A 26,009-nucleotide genomic window follows, 5' to 3' on the forward strand; every position below is an offset into this window, starting at 1 on the left:
ATCTCTATCATGAATGTATGTTTCCTGCAGCGCAGATGTCGCTCTACTATACTGCAAAAAAAAATTGCATGCGGCAGGAAACTTTGATCAAATATGCCTGGAAGATGACGAAAAATAGCGCTAGCTGATTGCGGCAGTTTAACGGCAAAATACAATACCTTCAATGGCATCGGATGATAATGTGACACTAGCGCAGCTTACAGAAGCTGCAAACATAGCAATTAATCCTTCTGTTACTCAAGAGGAACGAAACAAAGCATACCGCGTAAGTCTCTTTAGGATAGACGTGAGACCCATAGGCCTAGGTCTATCATCCTATCGTTATAGGCCTAGGGTAATTCGCAAATTGAAGTCTTCCACACTCCCATCCGCGCATTCAGTATGATGGTAAAAGGGGTGAAAGAGAAAATATGAAAAGATCTGGCAATATTGAATAAGCATCCACACACTGTGCATGTAGTTGCTAGGATGGGTCTCCAAAGTGGCCCTGTATTCAATAGTTTTTATCCTACCATTGGCATTACTTTAGTATTACTGTTAGTAACAGAATTAGCCCAGGCTTGGGGTCTAATCCATAATTTTGAGTATTACTAGCTTAATATTATTATTAGCTTACTAATACTAGTATTACAAAACATATGGCAGAAAGGTAGGGCGGTATGTACTTATGGCAGAACGACACTAGAATCACCTGCACGTACTACTACTAGTACTGTTATAGAACTGTTATAAATATTCGCTTTATCCTCGCACCATTCCTCAGTGGAACGCACTCCCACCTGATCTAAAATCATCACCAAACACCGCCTCCTTGAAGTTCATGCTGGGAAGTCAGCAGCACCATTAGCAAGACTCAAATGACTGCACGTCAACAGCCACATCAGGGGCGATTTGTGCAGTATCACACCAAGACGAGTACTACAGTAGTACTAGAGTTTGGGTACCGTTATTCATCGCACAGGTTACCAGGCACGTATCCAGGATTTTCTAACCCGGGGGGCGCGAATTACTATCTAAGCGGAGCGCCACCATCGGTTGGCGCGGAGCGTGCAAGAAAATTTCTGGTTTTGAAACCCCCCAGATCACCGGAAATGGCACTTCTCGGGCTTGAAAATGAGCAACCAGATGTACACTTTTGCCTGAGAAGCAAGTATTTCCCAAAAGTTTTTTTTCCATCCATAACCTTTTTGAAGATTGTCACCAGTCACACATCATGTTCGACCTGATTGCATGTCCTATGGATGATTGCTTTAGTAGGTGATTCTACGTCACGGCCCTCAATATCCGAAAGCCCCACTTTTCAAGGTTTTAAGCCCATTATTTGTTGTGAATTTGAAAATTCACATTTCTCGTGAATAAAATTCACTTGAAAACATACCCATAATGTTGCACAAAATTCAATCTATGGACAACTGATAAAGAAAAACCTCCTTGAACCCCTAATAGACAGGTGAAAATTGGACGAGTAAAGTATGATGAAGAATGTTGGTGAGGAAATTTTGGAAAATTCCGACGCAGTTAATTTATTGGTGTAGAAATATTGCAACCTCTTATAATGGCTATTATAAAACTTGGTTGAAGGAAATGAAAAATAGCAGATATTTCCGATCAGGTATATCGAGACCTAACACTACACACATAGGTGTAGGTCCCGTAGCAGGCGGTGGCTGCAGCCACCCCCCCCCCCCAACCAAATTTGTTGCCATTTTTTCGGGCACCTACTGAAAGAAAAATAAATAGCAATGAATAGCTTAAAAATGATCTCCTTGGTAATTAAAATAAAGTTGTAAGCTTGGCCGACATTACTACTGTAAAAGAGAGTTTTGACATAAATGGATCTGTATGGTTTTTCTCCATCTACATAAGACATTTGGTTGTTTACATTAGCATCCGGCGGTATACTGTGCAACTTTGATGGACCATAAGGTACATGATGCCATGCAATGTAATGACCGATGCTTGCTTATGTGATAGTGGCATCGATACGTTGAACGCGCGAAAAATTTTGGCTTTTTTCGGGCAAGTCGTTACAACCCCAAGTCCAATTGGGCTCCTATGCCTTTGACTACACGCAGACAGTTTTTCAGGCTGTTCATCGTGGAACATGCATTTCAATGCTCACTGATATGATGTATCTGCTATTTGCTTTACAAATTCGAACAGGCGTGTAGCGAGTAATTGCCAAGGGAGGGCGAAGCCTGTAGGCAAACTATCTAAGAGAAGCGCCACCATGAGTTGGCGCGAAGCGTACAAGAAAATTTTTGGCCGAAAATGCCTCCCAGATCGCTGGAAATGACACTTCCCAGGCCTTGTAAGTTGCATCTGAGCATTGTCTATTTTGAAATTACTAGCGATGTCAAAAAGAAAATTTGCCCGGGGGGGGGCGGTCGCCCCCTTCCTGAAATGCGTCATGTTCCCCGACGACTCGGTCGAGTTCAAGACCAGCGACAGTTGGTTCCATATAGCACAATTGTACAACTGTTTAAGGCGTCCATACACACACACGTGTTATGATAGACCATATATAGTATTTATATAGATACATTAGTGAGAGAGAGAGGAAAATTGGAAACGTCAAAAATGGAGTTGTCGGTATAAGGGGTAGGGTGAGGCGCACACCCCCTCCGTAATCCTTGATCTGTCACTGGCTACCCTGTGTATATAATAGGGATCAGCGCATTAAATATGACTGTTCCTCTTTTTCTTCCCGAGGTCTTGGCTATCTTCTACTCCCTCCTTTTCTGCTTTTTCTCTCTTTTTCTTTTCCCTTCCTTTCTCTCCTCCTTTTCTTTTTTTCCCTCCTTTTCCCTTTTTTTGTCTCTTTTTTTTCTCTCTTTTCCTTACCCAGGGGGCGCGCGCCCCCAACGCCCCCCCCTGGATACGCGCCTGGTTACGTTCCACAGTAACAAAACGGTGTTTTCCGCACGGCACACAAACAACGTTTTTTTTCAGCGGAAAGTACCGTTTTTTGGGGAGGAACAGAATGGCTTACTGAAATGATTAGGCACATGGAAGGATTTAGGAGGATGGAAAAGAAAGAATTTGACTGAAGCAGGATAAAATGTAGCTCCGAGACTAGATTATTATTAGGATAGCTTAGGTTGTAGCTTAGGCTGTAAGCACAAGTTTAATTTTAGTTAAACAGCGCCACCTCTTTTGGTTGTAGTTTTCGATATGGCATGAAGGTGAAAAAAGGTGAGCTGCCGTGACGATTTGGTCTCGCTAAGTTTCATCCTAAAGGGGGCGGGAGGGGGGGGTTGGGACGTTACCTCCATCTAACCATCCTTATCGACGTTCTTTGATACTTTCTCATGTTATACTCATCAACCTGAATTTGGTATCCTAAAATTGAGGAAAAATATAGTGTACAGGTAAGTGGAAAAAGAAGTTGTTTTCCGCACAAGAATTTTTCCGCGGAAAGTAATGTGCGGAAATTACCGTGTGCGGAGAACAACTGAACCGTTAAGTTTACTCATTGTTGAACAGCAACATGCACATATGAACAAACTTAAAGAACTTTGGGCTACTTGCACAGCATTATCTTCACGACTGGTGGTGCCCAACCAGTCCTGTCAGAACATTGTCTACTTAAAAAGAGTGGAATGCATCCGGAATTCACTATGATGGCGTTAAATGAGTTAAAAGGCTAACCTCTGTTTCAATGCAAATGGGTTGGATTTCCATGAGGATGGGGTACAATGGGTTTTGGTGGTAATCATATTGCATATAAACTATGCTTAAAGTTTTGCTTATATTCCATGTCACGGTTAATCCAAATTGAACATTCATTTTCAATCAGTATCTCTACATCCAATAGGCATGTTCCAAGACCAAATACAGCATGGTCTGTAGGTTACCCCTCCCCCCCCCCCAAGCCATCATTCCCCAACCTCATGGAGTGATCCCACTTCCATTTTAATAGTATTTTGGTACTTATTATAGTAAGGTTAAAGGAGGAAGATCTTGTCGTGTCACAATAGCTTGAGAAAGGACAATATGGATAGATCATACATGAGTAGTAGGTTGCTAACTGGAATCCAAATGCAAACATCTGCTTGAAGTTGGGAAACATAAAATTCTCATTTTACACAACATTAACAGACTATCATTAATATTGTTCTCTTGGCCTTTGTGTTTTCTTTCCTCCAGATTTGTGAAGGTTTCAAGGAAACCTCTAGTAGCTGCATCACATACGGCATCGAATTGTCAAAGGTTTCAAATCCCCCCAATATCAGACACTTTGGCCTCCAATTGCTAGAACACACAGTGAAGTAAGTAACAGCTTCAATCGTGAAGCATTTTGTAGTGGACTTATAATAATAAACATGGAAACGCACACTGGCATTGGTGGGATAAGGGGGACTTAAATATACACCAGATCATATTGACATCACCCTGGAAAACTAGATCTCCTCAGGGATTCTCCCTAAGCACATTGTGTTCTCATTGTCTCAACCACTTACTTACTTGTTTTTTGTTTTTTCTTTCAAAAGTAGACAACCTGTCTCTCATGAACTTTATATTATCTTCCTTTTGTGCATTAAATTTTTCATCTGACAGGTTTCGATGGAACAAATCATCGATCACAGACAAAGTGTTAGTCAAAGAGAGTGTTATGAATTTACTGGCATGTGTAAGTAAAAGTTTTATTATTTGCTCAATTGGCTTTCCAAAGTCATCAAATGGTAGTTGGGAAAAATAAAGTTCATAGGATTGAGAGGTCAGATATCATGAGAAGCTATTATTGGTCAAAAGGGATGAACGACTCAATGACCTGAGTCTATCCTAGACACTTCACCGGATTCTTGGTTTACTTAATTTTAATTTCTGAAGAGGCTCTACTAACTGACATACAGAAATAGTGCAGATACCATCATGAGCATGTTTCAATAGAAATGTGAAATTGAATGCAGTATAAGCTACTGCTCTTAGTAGTCTTTGTCACCTCTGTGTACAGACCTTGAATGGTTGGGGATTAAAGCAGCATTTTGCGTTTGGTCGCCGTTTTCTACTTTTTTGACATGTCCATCGAGTTTTTTACATATATCAATCACAAAACAGCAAACTAAGATATTAGCCATATTTTTTTCCTGCCAACAACGTTAATTGGCGAGTAATTAAGGATATTTGCAGATAATGAGAAGAGTGTCCTCGACAAATTCCACAGTTCAAATTAATCGCATACAGTTCTGCCAAACCCACTAGTTTGAATTCAACCAATCAGAGATGCAGGTTTAGTTATGAGCCGTTGCTAAAAATAGATTCAAGACTTTGCGTTGGTACAACCAGGGAGATGTATGGAACTCCCTGGTACAACTGCCATATAGACTGTACACAAGTAAAGCATGGTGTTGTATTACATAGGCCTATTGGTCAATGACGTTCGTAGTGTTTAAATATTCATATTATGGGCGAGGTTTACAGGGTTCTAACAGTAAATATCTTGGAGAAAAACAAAGTTGAAAGTTGCAAATTTTTCGACTTTTATGCCCCCATGTGAAGTAAGATTTAAATAGATAAGCTAGTTATGTATGTCGTTATGGCATAGTGGGGTCAGTGAGGTTGAGAAAAATCATAGAAAAGGACGCAAAATGCTGCTTTAAGAATCTGAGGAAAATATTTGATGCGAGCGTATAGTCGACATCTTCTAGCATTACTCAACATAAATTCAAGCAATCTGTGAGTTTGGTATCACTTATCGGAAAATTCAGCTTTAAGAGAAATATATGTTCCAGATATTTTAAACCATATTCCTATCAATTTGACTTGAGCCAGGTTTCGTCTAGATTTAAGATATTTTTTAAGAAATGATTTGTTGATCAGTTGACTCGTGGACATTATCCCATACCAATTGATTGATTTATCTGTCAGGCGCAGAAGTAGTTTTATCTCAGAAGGTTTTATCTCAGAAGGTTTCATCTCAGAAGGTTTTATCTCACTGGATGATGTACACTATTTGCTCATGGCACATGGTTTATTTGTTTAATAAAAGGAACATGAGACGAAGGGTCATTTCAGGTCAAAGCAGTGCCGTACGCAAAACATTTTGAAACTTTTCTGTACCAAGATGTTGGATGGAGCTAACAAGCTTCCATTCACAAGTAAAAACCAAAACAGGATAATTCCTGTAACAGGTGTACATGAATAGTATGCAATGGTTTTTTATTAAGAATGTAACCCATTAGTGGTATAAGGACTATTAGTGACCTGGGTCACGTTCATAAGTAAGGGTAACCATTTTCCTTTGTTCATAAAATTCATTTGAATTACACAGATGGTGAGTTATTTAATCTGTTTAACTGTAGAAATATCTCTTTATGTGAGATGAACGATGTCAGTATGATTCAGCATGCAAGTATCAATCTAGTTCCTTAAAACTGATAAACAGTTGGTTTGACTTTGGTTGTATCCAATAACTGAACAGTAGCGTGCGATAACTGATGTGGATTTAAGTCAACTAGTTAGACAGTTGGCACTAAAGTCATATAAGCCTAGTGTACTCTCCTACAGATCTCACACACATTTAGGATTTAGTCATAAAAATGATGAAGACTGCTTGAAAGTAACATCACAATTGACCTCTTTTTTTTTTACCAGGGCACAAATAGTATACTGGAGGAGGAAACATACATCAAGGATGGCCTTGCCAAGATCGTCGTAGAAATGGTGAAGAGAGAGTGGCCTCAACAATGGCCTTCGTTTATGAACGAGCTACATGAATTGTGTAAGCAAGGGGTAAGAGTGGCCTATGATGGTCTCATACTTATCATGTTTCATAAATTGTATTCTATCAATTAATGTTAGCTCTCAATTTTTTTTATGTAGGAATGTTTCTGGTAAGAAATGCATTTTGGTTACGATGCCAACAACCTTTGCAATCATGCTGGTGTATGTGTGTGTGTATGTATGAGTGTATGTATGTGATATCTAGCTTGGTAAACACGATATCTTAACAACCACAACTTGAATCAATGTCATACTTGGTAGGTAGATGTGCCATGATGTGTAGATGTGATCCATTGTTTTTGGTTCTCATCTCATGAATATTAATGAGTGGGCAGGGCTTACCATAAAAAAATTAAAATGTCAATATCTCTGCAACCGTTTGTCTGATACTTGGTATGGTGATGTAACTTCCAAAAGAGTCATTGTCATACTTGGGAGGTAGATGCCCTATGATAAATAGATTGTGTTTGGTTCCCTCCATGAATATTAATAAATGGGTGGGGTATAATGCAAAATTTGGTTCAAACTGGTATGGTGATATTGATATATGTGTAATAAGCACATTTTCATGACGTCTCCAACTTTATGTCATTAATATTCATCAAATTGCAAGAATGGTTTTTAAACACAAGACAAGAACCAAATGTTCCATGGTTTTCATTCCTGGCATATTAGGTTTGTCACACTACATTCATACACTGATACAATCAACCAAGTTGCTTTTGTGTGCATATCATACATGTTAATCAGTGAGCGTAACATTCTTCATCAGATATCTCTGAAATAGTATGTCTAATCAGCCATAATTATGTACTTGGATAATTCAATGTTAGCATATAGATAGATATATACATGCTTATGAGATCATAAAATGTGACCTCATAAATATTCATGCATGTAACAGTTTTTATACTATGTCACTAAATAGACTTTGTCAACATGATAACTGATTCCTGGTACCTTCCTTTATATGTTGCGGCAGAGTCAATAGATACTCCCTCTTCATTTTGGTGTGCACCAGTTCATTAATATTAACATTTGTGGCTTACCACACTATGAATATGTTTTGGCATGTTAACGTTTTGTTTTCCTGGTTTTTTGTTGCTTTTGATAGTAAAATATTCTAAGAGAATGTACAGTGAAAGCTTTCTTAAGAAAGCATTTATCCCATTCTACTATTCCCCTTGGAGAATTTGATGATCTTTGTAGCCACCTCTCTGGTCGTTTCTTTGTCCTGATGTATACAGATATGATATGTTATTTTCATTTTGTTTCTCTCACAGGAGACCCAAAGTGAACTTGTGATGTTGATTTTACTGCGTTTAGTTGAAGATGTGATCGCTTTCCAGAATATATCACAGATTCAGAGGAGGAGAGAAATCCTTCAGGCTGTTAATTCCGAAATGGAAAGCCTCCTGATCTTCATGAAAGAATTATTAAAGCATTATACAGAAAAGATGAAGTTGAAGGTATAGTAATGTTTCAACCATGTTGGGTGGAAGGAAGGGGGGTGGGGGGGCTAATATTCACATTGTAAAGATACTTGTAGTTAAAAGTATATTATGTCTGACTAGTACTGTTAATATGTTATGAATGTAGTCTATTGAGGTACCTCTGTATCTGTTTTAAAGCTATTTTATGCATTTCATTATAAGGACGCACAAACAGATTCCTATCACGTCGGCATAAACCATCTTTTTAGGTTTTGACAGGTTTCCTACAATCACATTGTAATGATGAGGTACTTCATTTCCACATGAATTAGCCCTTTAGCAAAGAATGAGGAAATAAAAATATATATATATATTTTGAATTAATTTTGTCAACTGATATAAGTGAGTAATGGTTCTCAGTAGGGTTGGGCGATATTTGCTTTTTAATGTCACGATAAATAGTTCAAAAATTATCGCGATATTTCGATAATTACGATAATTTTTTTGTTTTGTTTTTAGTGTGTTCGCGAACACACTAAACACAACTGCCGATTTCCCACCGGTGTTTTCGCGCAGCAAACACACCGAGCATAATGGCGTGGTGTTCAGGGCCCGCCTTAGAGCCCTGTTGGAGTAAAGGGGTGGAACCCCTTGTGGGGGTCCAGGGGCGAAGGCCCCCGGAAAAGTTAAGTATTTTTGCGTGTCTGGCGATAAAAAATTGGCAATTGAGGATTCAAAATACTGACTAACTTTATGAATTTAAATTGTCACAAAACTGATGAAAGTTTTAAAATGACAAGTTAGAGTAGCTATATTATGTGATAAAATGAAAAGAGAATTAATATGTCTTACAATCTTTATAAAGTTTAACTTACAAAACTGTCGATATTATGAAACAAACTACGTTCGGCAAAGCCCCGTTTCTAGACTGCCTAACAATCAGTTTACAACTGCAGTGTTTAACCGTACTTAAATATCACGGTAGGCTACAATGTGCTTCAAATTTTCTCAGGTACAGTACCTTGCAAAACAACCCCCTGTCTAACACCTGTTTGTTAACATTTTTGGCACGGTTCCAAAAAACTTTTCATGGAGTAAACTTTTTTGGCTCCACTCTAGAATTAATTAGGTCAGTCAGTAAAGGATCCGTAAACTTATGCGAAATATTATCTTAGACGTTCAAGGAAAGTAGGTAAATATCCCCGTAACATTAAGGTAAGTAAAACACACCTCAAGCCAACCGACTCCTCCGCATGAACAAAACGATCTATTTCCCCTTATACACGAGGCACAGTCTATACCATACAGACATAGCACGATATCAAGGCCCCAATAGCTACAGTATGGCCATCTTTATGAAAGTAAACCTTGTAATTCCATGTTTTAGGCCACCAGGCGTGATTAACTTAATGCTAAATATTGTTTCCATGGCCTTGTAGAAATCGTCAACTTCGCAAAATACAATTAGTTGTGTTTTTGTTGTTACGTGAGATCCGTAACCGACGAAGTGGTTAGGCTATTTACTATACACTTAACTATGGTAGGATATTTTTTTTTTTTTTTTTTGGAAATTCTAGAAAATACTTTCTTTCCCCCGCTTTACACCATATGTGGTCTTCTGGTTTATTCATAAATGGGTGTACTAGAGCCTTGTTTACATGACACTTGTTGCATTTAGCACGATATGCCAGTTTCTCGTGAATTTTTCGAAAGTATTTTGCTCGATCTTTCGTAAAATTAGAAAGGTGTACCAACTTACTTTTCGTACACAATTGGTAATTTCTCTACTGATTTTCAGAGTTTTGTTCTCTATACAGTCAATGTTGTAAAGAACGGGTTTTTACGAAGTTCAAAAGTCAGTAAATGAAGTTGAGAAAATATTTCTTTTCAAATGTCTTAACCATGGAATGCTAGAATAACATTTACACATAAAACGGAGAATTTTTTTTTCTACATCTATTTCAAATTTCTTTCACAAGAAATTATCGTCATTTGTTCAATCCTCAAAAAATATCGTCTTGAAAAAAAATTATCGCGATAATAATAATTTTCGATATATCGCCCAACCCTAGTTCTCAGCCAATAATTCACAGCTTAAAATTTAAAATTTCATTAAGTAATAAGTAAAGGTTAAAGATGATTAGACATGGTTGACTTTAATTTCCCTTTAATAAATATCAGTTTAATCACTAGAGTATTGTTTTTCCCTGACTTGTGCTCCCCAAGATCTGATCAAACTAGGAGTTATTCAAACCTGGCTGAAGCATTTTCTCTCTGAAGTACAAGTTGGTTCTTGGAAATAGTAACTAATAGCTGTAATTTTAGGATAAGTTACATTGATTACTTTTGAAATTGCTAGGGTGGAGAGATGGTAAAACATAATGGAGCCAAATATAGAAGGAAAAATATTAAATTGTAATGGCAAGCAGTGCTTTGTGGATGGTAATCATTAATTATCTCATTTAGCTCTTTTAGACCTTTCTTCAGGAATAGAAGTGGGTGATGCAACTGACTGGTGACCATGAACAAACTTGTTCATTTTTATATTTAAAGAATGGAGGATATTTGTTTAATATTGAAAAGATAATTCATAGTTATTTCCTTATTTTATTCTCCAGAAAGAAGAAGGAAACCTTTCTCAGGTAGAATTTTGTTGTTTGTTAATATTATGTCTTGTCATTAGTTTATTAAATGCACTCTGGGGAATTGAGCTGATTAGAACTTCAGAAGGCAAGTTAATACTTCACACAATGTATCTCACTGTTTGTGAAATTTTGTTTGTGATTTAAATATAATTATGAATTTAACCATCTGCTTTTAGCACAGTACTCAGTTAACATTTTCAATGTACATTTTTAATTAAATAAATATGCTGGCCTTCCTCAATTGAGATTTTTCTATTTTTATGTCTGCAGGCTCAGGCTGCTTGCAAAGTTGCAGATAAAGTGTTACTGACGTTGTCCTGCTTCGTGGAGTGGGCTCCCAGTCAGCATATATTTAGTGATAACAACTCACTTCTGTGTATGCTGTACTTACTATTAGCAGAACCACAACTGAGACTAAGGACTGCAGAGTGCTTACAGCTAATTGTCAGTTGGAAGGTTGGTGTTGGTTCTTATTAGTTTGTTTGTTTGTTTGTTTATTTATTTATTTATGATTTAAAATACACTTTCAGTCTTTTGGCAAGGATTTTTGAAATGCAGGTGTAGATGACATTGTTTATAATTATTCTTATTTTAGGCCAAATAATCATTATCTTAGACAAACACACAATTCCATTCTGATGTTCTGGTACATGACTTTAAGACATGCTTTCCTCAGTTGCTCTATTAATCAGTACATTTCATGTCCATTTGAGAAGAGATTTTGAGGTGAACTATTTGTGAATGACATTACTACTGGTAAAATGCAGTTTGTTTTCTTGCTTGTGTTTTTAAGATAATAATGAAATAGCAAAGCATTTGAGTTCCAGCTTGACAAAGCACAGCAATATCTAACCTTTGACAACAGCACATAACGGACTCCCGGTAAGGTAACAAGTATGTCTGATTGGTAAGATTCTCCTGTAGATGTCAATGTCATTCTCTTTGGTTATTTGTTGTTACAGGGTAAGATAGAAGACAGGGTACCTCTCCTCATCTTGTTGAGCGAAGATGCTGTCTCTCGTATCTTTGAGGCTGCCGAGTAAGTATGTTAAAGGCATTGAAGACTCGCCCCAAACAACGTGCGGCCATCTGAAAAAGTTAACTTTCTATTGCTTGCAAGTGACGTTTTGTGCGTGTCACTACAAAATGCAGACAGTAATGAAACATGATACCTTGTTATCTTTAGCTGGACCTGAGATGTTCATCGCTGTAGTGTTTATACACTGTGCTGTGGGTATTGACCGCAGCTGTATGTACTGACTGTACACTAGTGTCTAATTACCGACGGTAGCAAGCTGTGTGTGTATTTTCTGGCATCGATGGTGGTGTCTAACACTTCTGTTACACCTCAGTTAAAACTAGGTCAGATTACCAGCATTAGACGTTTCTTTTTGCGTGAGTCTTCACACCCTTTAATGGTCTGAGTGATTTTTAGCAATACTGGAAACTTGTCCAAGTCAATGATTCATTGTTACACAAGTACTGATAATGGAAGGTCATGGTTCTTTCTACCTAAATATAATAAAATACCTGTTGGTTTAATGTGACACAACTCTTCAAAGCAAATACTGAGACAGAAGAAGATGAAGATATTTAAAACATTCTTGTAAAGTTCATTAGGTATTAATAATGCAGACTGCCACTATCCCTCCCCTTCCTGCTATTTTGATAATGTTTTGTATAGTTGTAATTCTTGATATTCATGTGTCATCCTCTTTAGATTAGTTTCCAGACCTGAAGCAGATGAGGCCAGCTATGTGTTCCTTAAACTGTTGTGCCAAGTTATGACAGGGTTAATGAGCCAACTCTGTGCTATTTGGGTGAGTAGTAAACTCCAACCTTACTAGGAGTGGATTAAGATTATTATAATATACTGTTTGGTGAATAGAGTAGTATGGTGTATATTACACTGTATTGTGTTGTATATTATACTGTATAGTGTAGTACAATATACTTTATATGATACTGTATATTACAATGTATAGTTCACTGTATAGTGTAGTATATTATACTGTATAGTGTAGTACAATATACTTTATATGATACTGTATATTACAATGTATAGTTCACTGTATAGTGTAGTATTTTATACTGTATAGTGTAGTATAATATTCTCTATATTTTAATGTATATTACAATGTATACTTCACTGTATAGTGTAGTATATTATACTGTATAGTGTAGTATAATATACTTTATATGATACTGTATATTACAATGTATAGTTCACTGTATAGTGTAGTATATTATACTGTATAGTGTAGTATAATATTCTCTATATTTTAATGTATATTACAATGTATAGTTCACTGTATAGTGTAGTATATTATACTGTATAGTGTAGTATAATATACTTTATATGATACTGTATATTACAATGTATAGTTCACTGTATAGTGTAGTATATTATACTGTATGGTATAGTATAATATTCTCTATATTATATTGTATATTACAATGTATAGTTCACTGTATAGTGTAGTATATTATACTGTATAGTGTAGTATAATATATTCTATATGATACTGTATAGTATATTATATAGTATAATATATTGCTTTCTAGTATGTAGCCAACATAATAATGTATCTTGGATAGCTACTTTCAATGTTTAATTGACAACTTATAACATGCCAATGTCTGCACATGACCTTTATTTCACTGATGCTTCACAGTTTTTTCCTACTACACCACTGACAAAACTGCAGTATTTGCACTTCAAGTTGTCCACCATGTTCTACCCCCCCCCCCCACCCACACCCACCATTTCCCATCCCCACCCCTCCCCCCTCCCAACCCATTTAGAAACCCTTGCTACACATATGGCATTATAGTTGTATTAGTACAGCTTATAGGTTAGCTCAAGTCAGCCTATACTGTATGGAGAAGTTGTTTCAAAGGTTGGCTCAAGAAAGCCTATATTGGAGATACAGGTTAACTTAAAGTTATGATGTATAGCATATTTCTGTGCAGTTGGTGAAAATGGGCTGTAGGCAAAAGACTAGCCATGCAATAGATATATTGCGATTTACAAGATTTAGTCCCCATAGCACCATCTCGAGAGGTACTTATGTAACCCCACCATTGCAATGTGATATGAAATGCAGTAGTGGTATCTGGAAGAGTAATTTTTCAGAAAATCCATTTCTCCCGTTACCATTGTAACCATTCATACCTCTTGCCCATGGTCTTCTTTTGTGTTTGACAAGTGAATATCGATTCTGTTATCTTTAATAGTCGGTTTGCAACATGTTAAACATTTTGCATTAACACTTCAGTCCCCAAGTAATTAATTAATTTAGGTATATAATAATGTATTGACTATATTTTTTGTTTTGACAGGGTTCAAATGTAGCAGGTTTTCAAGTGCCAGCTAATCTTAACCAATGTTTACAAACTCTTTGGGCTTTTACCAGTCATCACAGTGTCCATGTTTGTCACATGACTCTGACCACATGGCTCTCGCTACTAAGGCATCAACATTTCTCTAAACATCAGGCTCTCTCTGATATTGAACCTGTCTTGCTTCAAGTATTCACTAAAACTCTTCAAAAGGTAAGTTTTGCTACAAGAAGATTGAATACATTTTAACAAGTAATTATGTCCAAGAAGTTTAGCAGAGCAATTGATGAGGTTTTCTTTGCAAAGGAACTTACTACTCAAGATTTTCTTTACAGAATGTATCACCAAAATTGGTTTATGAAGGCTGATTGATTTTTTCATTAAAATATAGATGGGTGAATCTGTAGCAGTAAGAATCACCATTTTTACCTGAAAGAAGTTCCAACAAATTCATATCTAAGTGATACAAACCCTGGTGCACTTCATGTATGAAGTATTTATGAACAAACAAAAGAAAAGAACAATTAAAACAAAACAACATCAACAAGAGAATGTACCTGCAGTGATATTAAAACAATGTCTGTCCTGGTCCTAGAGTGGCTAATGTTGATTGCAATAAACCACCTCCACATAGTACATCGTATCACAAAGTTATAAATTGGTCCAATGTTGTGATATATTTTGTAAATGTATCTGACAACAGCAGAATGAATCATGTCATGACGGCACTTTTGCTGAAAATGTCTCTGGTTTTCTTAATACATATTTCAATAATTTATCCATATAGGAAATTAATATTTCTACAAAAAAAAAGAACATTAACAGCTAAGCAAACTAGGCAACTAAAAGAATCAAGTTTCAAGGATAAATCAAGAAGAATTATAATAGCCTAAGTACACCATTGGAAGAGTATTTGCCCAGATGACCACACAGATCCCCAAGTGCTGTTACAAGTTTCTGGAGTAGTAGGAGCATTTAGCCAGTAAAAATAGGTTACATTAAATGAACCATATCTCCTGTTATGGTGAAGATGTTGAGATGGGGGTTCAACTAGCAGTGTGTAGTATTTTCTCTTTAATGTAAGATTTATCTTAATTTCCACCAGAATATCCTGTTAGTACACTGATGCAAATTACTGCAGGAATATTACCATATGAATTTTCACTATACACAAAGGGCGATGTTGACTTGGTGATGACTTAGGCTCCATCTTCTGGCCTGCGATCAGCAGCATAATCAGTGCCCTCTCTATCAAAACTTAGATAACATAATTCAGTGTAACATAAACCAACAACACATCTACAAGCTTGTACATCATGGCCAATATTGTTTTCAGGTTTGTTCATGTGAATAATTCCACATTTGCATCATGAATAATTTGATAGATAGAGAAGAAATGTGGAGAAACTTTGACAAGTGAATAAATGTCTCTCTGTAGGTCGGAATGCCATCTAGAAATGATCACCCTTCTTGCCATTTCTCCAAGATGGACTTTGACAATGATGATGAATTCTTGCAATTCTTTGCCAGTACGTAACCTCAATTGTTTTTGTTTGTATATCCCATAAGTATCTAAGTGTTTATAAAAGTAATATCTTAAGCTGAAAACATGGCATCTTGACCACAAACAATTTGTCAATATGTTGTGTTACAAAAACACAGGAAGTCTTCCATCTCGTCTGTCTCTTGATGACCACGGTTGTTTTCCATATGTGATATCACAGACGATTATGCCATGTAATTGTTCACATAGACCTCTGGGGGAATTTCAGCAGGATATGCTATTAAAAGTGACAGTTACAACCAAGCAGTGTATGTTTTTCTTCACTTTCTGTGAAATATAGTATTCTTTGGTATACCTGAATGAAAGAGTTTTTCTTAGACTTCAAGAAATTTTGGAAAAGTATAACATATTTAATCAGAAACTGTTCAAATTTTAAACATTAAAAGAAGCATCTTTGGAATACAGTGTATTAGCATTTATGTGATGGCTGACTGTGTAGAAAGATAACTGTCAGAAAAAAATATCAATCTGATTCTGTGTCATATATTTCACCAAAGCCAATTATTTTACAAAATGTTGCCATGATAAAACATGTTGTTTCAAAAGAAACAAGCATGTTTATTTTCCAGTCCCATGTCATCCTGATTTGTCTCTTTGCTAAAACCTCGACTCCAACTTATTTTGGACCACAACTGTGCCGAAATGTCCCGTTGAATCCAATGTAGAAAATGCAACCATAGTTTCTGATGGTATAGAGCTTTCTTGAATTTTAACGATGTGTCTTGTGTTACTTTCTTATGATGTAAATCAAAACATTTCCATCTCAATATGTTGGGTGGGAAAAAATCAGCTACATCATTTTGACAGTTTGATTTTTTTCAATAAAGTCCACAGATCTCACCAGGTGGACATCATCCGCAAGATTGCAACTCATAATCCATCCTTGGCTTTCGATGCTGCTGGTGAATGGTTACTTCAGCTCCTGCTGGCACCCTTAGAACTAGAAGAGGGTAAATTATATTTCGTGCTTAAAAATCTGCGTCCTTCTCTTTCCTTAAATTGTTTACTAATCCCGTCAATATTTTGACATAGTTTGTACTAAAATGTAGTACTTGTGAATTGTATGCACAATTTGTATCCCAAAAGTAGCATTTCCATTTCATGATGGATGAGGTCATGTGCTTTCGTTGATGATTCTTCGAAGAAAAAGGTACCTAAAATGAGACTGAACTGAAACTTGGAGGTTTGTGCACTTACTAAGGTTAACGTAAGAACATGCGTGAACTTGTCTGTTCCAGGTGGTTGTCAACGAGAAATGAGAGCAGTCGTGTCTATGTGTGTGTTGGAACAAAGAAAAAGTGTGCCCCAAACTGTAACCTTACAGTCAATGTTCTTCAAAACTTAGCGTATGAATTAGATGGTCAACTGTTCAAGTGGCATATCATGCATATGCAAAAATTGTCAAAGAGGCTGTGTCATATCCATACAAGAAATAAAGGCTTTTGGTGTTCAGACAGTCTGAGTTAAATGTAAAATGTTAACGATCATCAGGGCAAGAAGGTGTGTTGTATATTCCACGTACACTGCAAAGCTCATGTACTTCAGACTTGGTGTGATCGTATGACCTCTAGGGTGATGAGCAATCATATTGTAACCCAGTTTTAGGATCAGATCTGCATTTCCATCCATTTGCCTGCTTGTCTCGGATGTAAAAATGAAAGATTGTACCACAGGCCAAAATTCTATAAGGGTCAGTTGCCCTGGGCATATGGACAACTGTTAATATCTAATCCTGACGATAGAGTTGCTACCTAGACCTGACATGGTTCTGTTGCTATCTATTGCAGGTGCCACCATGTGTACCCATCACAGCCCTTCTTGGCACCATTGGGATGCCCTTACCTCTTTCATGGACAGCGTGATGATGAAGGTACTGGTGATTGATGACAGTCTAAACCGTAAAGCATTGAAACTCCTCCACAGTGCTTTGGATGCAGACATTAAAGTGAGCATTGTTAAAAAATAGTTTCAGAAGCATCAGATCATGAAATATAATAATATAAATAATAGAAAACATTATGTTTTCTTGCTTTCTCTTCAGTCTAAATATTCAGCTTTTACGGTTATACAAGTCCTTAAAACTACCAAATATTTTTGTTAACCTGCCCTGTGAGGTTGTCAGAATGACAACCAGTTTATTTGCTATGAAAACAGTAACATTCAGACGCATATTAAGATTATTCTTTAGGATCCTTTGATATTCTTGTGTGTGCTTACCTGTGTGTCCGCTCTCTTTCCATCCCTTAGCCATTAGTTACCATAGTAACATACAGACACACATTAATAATGTTTTCTTTGTTGTTTTCTTGTTCCTTAGGATCCTTTGATACTCTCCTGTGTGCTTACGTGTGTGTCCGCTCTCTTTCCATCTCTGAAGGAAGACATACAACATGTCAAGAAAGTCCTTGATAAGGTTTGTATCTATTCAAAAGAAGTATCCTTCTACACATGTTTGTCTTGCTGGATTCACAGTTAAGCATGAAGTATTTCCAAAATCTCAGTTGAGAAGACTCTTCCTTGCCCTCTAAATGGAACATATGATCACTGAACACTTCCATTTCTTATTTCTCATCAGTATTGATGAATGGGGAACTGTTCCTAAAATTATTATTTATTTATTTTGAATTTTTCAAATTTATTTTACCCTCTTCTGTTCATTATAGCTATTTGCTGCAGCTGTCTATTCTTTGCCAGGACAAACAAAGGTCAGTGAATCATTTTGTTTTATCCATTGAATGATTAAATTTTGTACATTTCATTAGGTAAATGCATCATTTTCAGGAATTATTTGTTAGTCTATGCGTAGCATGAAGCATGGGAGTTTCCCATCCTTTCAAAGATCAAAGCGATCAAAACTAAATAATGAAATTTGAATGCACAGTAGTATCAATGTGAGTTTATTTGTTTATGTAGAGTACTTGTCGTCAAGAGTTTTATGCAAGTATTCCTTAATGAGTCATACTAGATGAAAGTATTCCTTAATGAGTCATACTAGATGAAAGTATTCCTTAATGAGTCATACTAGATGAAAGTATTCCTTAATGAGTCATACTAGATGAAAGTATTCCTTAATTAGTCATACTAGATGAAAGTATTCCTTAATGAGTCATACTAGATGAAAGTATTCCTTAATTAGTCATACTAGATGAAAGTATTTCTTAATGAGTCATACTAGATTAAAGTATTCCTTAATGAGTCATACTTGATTAAAGTATTCCTTAATGAGTCATGCTAGATTAAAGTATTCCTTAATGAGTCATACTAGATTAAATGCCCTTCTCTCCTTTCATCCCTGTGTCCTTAGAAGACGAGGACGCGACCTGTGCAAAATGTTCGTCGCCATGCTATTTGTGGACTGATACGCATGTGTCTAGACCACCCTGAACTCATGGTGGTAAGTGCCTATCATTGTCACCATGGCCACCGTTGCCATGGTCACTGTCATCAATATCTATGTCATGACTATCATCGTCGTAATAATCATTCACATGCTCTTAGTAAATCGTCATAATACGTCATTTCACTATCCAGTTTGAAAGAACGAAAAATAATTTGTTTTAAGAAAGCCATCAATGTTTCCAGGCAGTTCTTGTGAAGATGCTATAATTATTTAGTCTTACAATGAAATCCAGACCGTGTTTTTTATTGCTTACTTTCAAACCCTTCAGCCATTCTTTGATGAAATCCATATGAAGACGAGGGAGTTGATGATCGATCCCGAACAGCTGACTAAGCTGGAGAAGGTGAATCTCTACGAGACTCTCATTCTGATCAGTAATGAATTCAAAGACTTCAGCAGACAGAGCACCTTGATCAAGGAAGTCCTTGAACCAGTATCCTCTGTATGGGTCTCAGATTTTACAAAACAGTAAGTCAACAGTTGTCATCTCTGCTATTAAATGTGGACAAAAAAGCGAGACGTCATTCCAGCAACACTGATGCGCGATGGGATCAGCAAGAAAGTTGAGTGTGCTTCCGTGTTCTGCCAAAATAGAGTCAAATCTTTTTCGAAATTCTCGGAATGTGGAAGTGAAGAATTTTTTTAAATATCCAGGTCCCTAGACAGTATGAAGAATTTTTTTAAAAACCAAATCTCTCCCAGAAAGTGAAAACAAATTCAGAGCAAGATGGTATGGATTTAATTTGTAGGTACAGGGAGAGGCATGACGTGTGTAAGTGTGATAGGATCTTGTATCCATTCACCTGACCTAGATATAGAGCAGGACAAAATTGAAACAATGACCGGGCTGTTTGTCTATAAGGTTAATTATCCACCGTGGGGCAGAAGAAGCACTTGGTTTCAAGATACAATTCATTTTCATATCTGTCGATAATGGAACATCTTTATCATTTGTTGTAGAATGATATTTCCTGCTGATGCATTCCTGCATCATGTTGGTTTGGATGCTTTCCCTACCTCCCCTACTCAAGAGGAGGCACTCGGTTCCAATAGAGCACACATCACCACCTGTTTGACCCATATTCTGGCAGTCATGAAGAGAAGTTGTGTGCCCAAAAATATTCAAGTGAGTTGTTTCTTACCGTTGCAATCACGCGTTCAACGTTTCACAGGCATTTTTTAACCATCTTTAGTGTAACATCACTACTGAAACCAAGCTTGTGTTATTGTTATTCCTCTGAAGTATTATTAATTCTTCAAATTTCTATCTAAAGCTGTGGGTGAGATGTTCACTTTTGATAATATTATCCAAAATAGCAGTGAGGATTTCGCAAAGCAATTTGTTAGCACGTACTGTGTGTATGACTTTCAGGCATAGTAATGAACAGTAGTTCCACAGTATACAAGGATTCCCTACAGTAACTACCTCCATCAAATTTGCACTGAGGTCACCCCATCAATGAATTTCAAAGCAAAAATTGGTCAGTAAAAGTGTAAAGGTCAGTCAAGGTTTGTTACCACTGTTGTCAACTTAATCACTTCTTTAAACATTGGCAATCTTTTAACTTACGCAGGAAGCCAAAAACGGAGGGTTTGTCAAAGGTTGCTTGGCCGACGGACGACCGATACTGATGAATCCATCTGCTCCTCATGTCATGCCGATGTTACAACACGCTCTGATGCTGAGTTGGTGAGAACAATCAACTTATATTGCATATCAACAGCGTTTCATGGTTTGTCAAGTGCACAGGATGATGCATTTTGTACATCTGTTTACTTGTCTACTGTTACATCCTGGTGATTAGATTGTTGAGAGGTCATCTTTTCTCCAATGAAATTTTTTTATCTTGAATCACTTTAAACAGTAAACTGTCCCTGTCTTGAGTAGTCCATTATGGCAAGTACAGTACAAGTACAGTTTGACAAAGAGTCTGGAAGACACTCAATGATATTAATACTTGGAATTTGTCTCTTGTTTTTCTGCTTGCAGGACATTGAACACCATTTGGACACCGGATGTGCAAGCTAAAGTTTGCCCTGAATACAAGAAAGCTTTTGAAATACCTGAAATGGAGAAACATGCAATATTAGGTTAGTTACCACCGCATAGGTGCAGAAAATGTAGTTTTCTTTTATAGTTATTACTCAGATATTTTGGTGCTAAACCATTTTTAAGGGCCTTGTAAGTGAGCAGGAGGATTGTAAAGTCAGTCCTGTAGGAGGCTAGTAACCAATGTAGTCGACGGAACAATGGAAAAGTGAAGACATTTCAGTGGGACTCAATATAACTATTAGTCAAAGCAGTATTGAGGGTTTGGTTCAATTGTACAAATCATGCTAGGAAATGTTCACAATCAAGACTGTCCCAAACAGAAAAAACAAAATTGTTAATCATATGGTATATGATTCATTGACTTCTACATTTGTTTGGTAACACCAGTAGAATATATGTCCAGCCATACATTAGGAGAAAAGCAAAAGGTGTCCAGGGTATCAGCCATCTTCTCTTTCTTAACACAGTTCTACATAGCTAACTAATTTAATGACACGTATGCCACATATTTATTGTTATTCAGTATCTCTTTCTGCCCCCATCTCAGGTGCATCGCCTAGCTTTGCCGACGGGCTGGAGCTCCCCGCTAACAGACCAATGGCAGAAAAGACTCAGAGCTTCCTGCACAATATTCATGATCAGTTGTAAGTAACATCACAGCAGACTTACATGTGAGGAGAGTTGATGTTGCATTATCATCGTGTAGTAAATTTAAAGCAGTTTGCTTGTATTTTATTTATTTTTTGTTATTGTACTCTTGTGCTAGTCATGTGTAAAGTATTTCTCCTTGTCCAAGGCAGTGTGTGCAGCATACAAATGTCACCTACTCAGCCATGAGTTGGTTTCATGTACAAATATTGCTAGGTCTAGATATAGCAACAATAAACTAGTCAAAAGTCTAGGCTTAGTGTTCAATTCTTTTTTTTTTTTTCTTTTTTTTTTTTCTTTTTTTTTATTGCTCATGAAAATCAAACAATACACAATAAAAGGATGAAATCAACAAGTGACAACAAAAATAATGAACGAACTGTCACGATTAAAGTATAAGTACCCAAGGGAGCCAATACTTCTCCCATACCAACTCATCCATATTCTTTTGAAAAATCAATTTTTGTATCATAAAATATTCTTTCAGATATTTCACAGTGCCAATCACTGTGGGAAGAATCTTAATTTTCTTACAACTAAAAATGTAACATTTTATCAAAATGAGCATTAAATTGAGGACACGTGAAAAGTCGCCCCCAAACAAAACTTCAGAAATATCCAAATGAAATTTAATATCAACATTAATGAAAAGGTTTTCAAAGAATTTCCAAATTCTCTGAACAAACTCACAATGATAAAACAAATGTTCTATTGTTTCAAGATTAAGCAGGCAAAAAGTGCACATATTTGATGCAACAATACCAGTCTTTTGCAAATAATAATTTGTCGGGATGATTCTATGAAGAATACGATACTGAAACCAGCGAATGTAAATATCACTACTAGAGTTAAAAGGGACTGTACAATACAAGGCCCAATCCGCACTAGTAATACTGAACGATTCTGTCCATTTGAGATAAGATTTACACGGGCGGTAAGAAGAATACAGCAAATGATTGTAAACATATTTACAATCAAAGCTACCCATATTCAATAGTATATTTATGAAACTGTTAACAGGGCCACAAAGATGCTCAACATTACAGGCATCTGTAAAACTACGCAGCCTGGTTTTTACAGACCGAAAAAGGCCATGATATTCCAAAAAATTGGTCTTAATGGGATACTTCTCAAGAAAGTGAATCAAAGGAAGAAAATGTCCGTTTTCATCAATCAAGTCACCAATGAAAAGTACGCCATGAAGCGCCCAATGACGATAATCAACCGGGAAATCCCCTATCGTCACCAGGGAGATATTCCAAATTGGCAGACTACAGAAAAGCGAACTATCCAAATGAGGAGAATTCAAAAAATTATTCAGGTAAAACCAAGTGGAGTAAAAAACATCTTTCCAGAATGGATTGTGAACACGTCGGCTAACGAGATTAACCCAATAATCACCATTCTTATAAAAATCCGCAACGTTAATACCGTATTTCTCTAGAAGAATACACCCAGACATAGTGACTGGATTACGAAGTAATCTTTGAAATGATGAAACCTTTAAAGCGGTACAGTGTAAAGCAAAATCCACCATTCTCAACCCTCCCTCGGGGTATGACTGGCAAATCTGATTACGACTAATCTTATCCGGCTTTTTATTCCAAATGAAATGGAAAAGTAAGGCACTAACGCCAGATATAAAAACTTCTGTTGGCCTCGGGAGCGAGACAATATAATAATTGAAACAGGGAAGGATAAGAGATTTAACAACAGTAATTCTACCCAACACAGTCAAGTTACGTTTAGCCCAAATATTGATAATATTATTCAATTTTATAAAAGCGTTATTATAATTTCTGGGCCCGATAAGTTCTAGATTAGTATTGAAAATAATCCCAAGCAAAACAAAGTCATCACCGGGTTTTAACCACGGGACCCCCTCCAGACTGTCAAAATACAGCGTGGACTCTTTCAAAGACCCTAGACTAACCAGTAGAGATTTATTCAAGTTGAGATTCAAACCAGAGATGGAGCCAAATTTTTTAATTTGATTGACGAGGCTGCAAAAAGAAACCTCATCTGGGTAAATGAAAAAGGTCGTATCGTCCGCGTACTGCACCAACTTACATTCTCGGTCACCAATAGTTATACCACGAATACTCTTGTCATTGCATACCAGTTGATTTAAAAGTTCAGCACAAAGAATAAAGAGATAGGGAGACAAAGGATCACCTTGTCTACAACCCCTTTCTAAGGGAAAACCCCGCGTGACAAAGCCGTTCACTATAACCGAGGTCGTGGCTTCATTATAAAAAGCATCAAACCAACGGAGAATAGAGGGACCAAAGTTGAACAAACTAAGAACCTTTCTAATAAAACGGAGAGAAACACTGTCAAAAGCTTTTTCAAAATCAATTGCAAATAAAACACCTGGGCTATGGTCCTCTTCAAGGTTAAACATTATGTCATAGATAGTTCGAATGCTATCACCTATGTATCTACCCTTAATGAAACCACTCTGATCTGGGGAAATTAAGTCGAAAATAAACTTTCTGACACGATTAGCTATACAAGAAGAGGCAATCTTATAAGAAACATTCAGTAATGAAATTGGCCGCCAGTTATTGAGGAAATTTCTCGATTTATCCCCTTTAGGAATAAGAGTGATAACTCCATGCCTCTGAGTGACAGAAAGGGATTTCATACTGTAACCTTCATTAAGTGAACGAATCAAAAAATGCCCAATATCATTCCAGAAAAATTTAAAGAATTCCACTGTGAATCCATCAGACCCTGGTGATTTGTTATTTTTCATATTTTTTAAATTGTCATATACCTCTACATAATCCAAAGGGCCTTCCAAGTTATTCATAGCAGTAGAAGGAAGCTTGTTGAGATTACAGTGACTAAAGAGGTTTTCTAAGTTAGCATCATCCAAAGTATCATCCTTACTACTATACAAATCCTTATAAAAATTATATACCTCTTCCTGTATACCTCCACTGTCAATAACATCTTCACCTTGATGATTAGTAATTTGACAAATTAGTTTATTCACATAATTACGTTTTTCCAAATTAAGAAAGAATTTTGAGGGTGTGTTCAATTCTGTTTTAAGAGAAGATTGTCTGGTCTGTTCAACATGTTTTCATTTCATATCTTTGATTGGGTGGATTGCCCTGAAGAGCGCAGTTAGAGGTGCTCTCTCTCCCCTGGTGCCATTCTGGCTTTATCTGCTGTATCAGAAGTTGTAGTAACTTACACTATGGTTGTAGAACTGCCCTGAAGAGTGCAGCCAGGGTTACTCACCCCTGGTGCCATTTTGGTAGAGTGGGTGTTTTATCTGCTGTATCAGAAGTTGCATACATCTTCTACGGGCAGGAGATTAATAAGGAAGTTCATAGTACTGTTTGATGGTCTTCGGTCTTCTCTCAGTCTCCTATCTTCTTACATTTATTTAATGAAGGATAGTTATTTCCATGGCGATGGGATAGTCGACAAAGTCATTTAAACATTGCAATTTATGCCATAAACAAGGTCTCAATATAAAAAAGTAATTGACAAATTTAATGCTTAAGTAGCTGATAGAATCAATACAATGGCAATGTGTCTGGATATACCAAATCTTTCAACTATAAAAATACTGTTTTTGTTGCCTTCCTTGTTAGAGCAGTCATCCTAGTAAGTTGATGGAAAGAAAATAGCTTCTATTGAATCTTCTGCTTCGAAATCATCTTGCTTTTCACTTCTCTTTATTATGCCTGTCTCTTCTCTCCTCTCTCAGTACCATTCCATAGGTAAATGAAAGTCACTTCTTAGTCACCTTTCAGATGTGGTATTCATCTTTTCTGACTTTCTTGTTTCAACCATTTCCTTTTAGGTGTCACATCTTTGCAACTGCTTGCCAGTGTTTGGGCTATGAATTCTACTCACCGAATGGTATCTGTAATATGATGATGGAGACTGTCTTCAACAATATTGAATTTTTACCAAATTTCAAGCTCAGAAATATTATTCATATCCTTTTTAATAAAGTTCAAATTTATTAATAGTGTGTCGTAGAAAGATGTCAATCTGTCTTAAAAGTTTATCTCTCACTTTGTAATAGTTACAAACTCATGTTTAACTTTTCTGACACAGTTTGGTATTAAACTTTCTAACACATCACATCTCCCAGAGCCTGGTCACTGCCTCGGCAACAGACAAGAAGTTTATTTTGAAATGCATATCACATCAGATATTTTAGTACTAAAAT

General features: G+C 36.6%; 1 protein-coding gene across 3 annotated transcripts in view; it reads left to right on the plus strand.

The window, feature by feature from the left end:
- Nucleotides 1-26,009, plus strand: part of LOC139971431 (exportin-5-like) — a 30,838-nt gene continuing 4,829 nt past the window's right edge. The window contains exons 1-22 of one of the 3 annotated variants that reach the window (XM_071977900.1): nt 1-265; nt 4,150-4,271; nt 4,561-4,633; nt 6,598-6,735; nt 8,010-8,195; nt 10,778-10,801; nt 11,075-11,260; nt 11,767-11,843; nt 12,525-12,624; nt 14,147-14,359; nt 15,585-15,675; nt 16,538-16,660; nt 17,498-17,655; nt 18,028-18,123; nt 18,374-18,415; nt 19,015-19,104; nt 19,379-19,578; nt 20,071-20,236; nt 20,685-20,800; nt 21,101-21,201; nt 21,711-21,807; nt 25,635-25,770. In XM_071977900.1, the coding sequence (XP_071834001.1) occupies nt 164-265; nt 4,150-4,271; nt 4,561-4,633; nt 6,598-6,735; nt 8,010-8,195; nt 10,778-10,801; nt 11,075-11,260; nt 11,767-11,843; nt 12,525-12,624; nt 14,147-14,359; nt 15,585-15,675; nt 16,538-16,660; nt 17,498-17,655; nt 18,028-18,123; nt 18,374-18,415; nt 19,015-19,104; nt 19,379-19,578; nt 20,071-20,236; nt 20,685-20,800; nt 21,101-21,201; nt 21,711-21,807; nt 25,635-25,770 (2,637 nt within the window). In that variant the 5' untranslated portion in view covers nt 1-163. The remainder of the gene's footprint in view (nt 266-4,149; nt 4,272-4,560; nt 4,634-6,597; nt 6,736-8,009; nt 8,196-10,777; nt 10,802-11,074; nt 11,261-11,766; nt 11,844-12,524; nt 12,625-14,146; nt 14,360-15,584; nt 15,676-16,537; nt 16,661-17,497; nt 17,656-18,027; nt 18,124-18,373; nt 18,416-19,014; nt 19,105-19,378; nt 19,579-20,070; nt 20,237-20,684; nt 20,801-21,100; nt 21,202-21,710; nt 21,808-25,634; nt 25,771-26,009) is intronic. The other 2 variants (XM_071977901.1, XM_071977902.1) reach the window with 2 other exon arrangements.

The sequence above is a fragment of the Apostichopus japonicus genome, chromosome 8, assembly GCF_037975245.1.
Source record: "Apostichopus japonicus isolate 1M-3 chromosome 8, ASM3797524v1, whole genome shotgun sequence".
In the NCBI taxonomy this organism is placed as follows: domain Eukaryota; kingdom Metazoa; phylum Echinodermata; class Holothuroidea; order Aspidochirotida; family Stichopodidae; genus Apostichopus; species Apostichopus japonicus.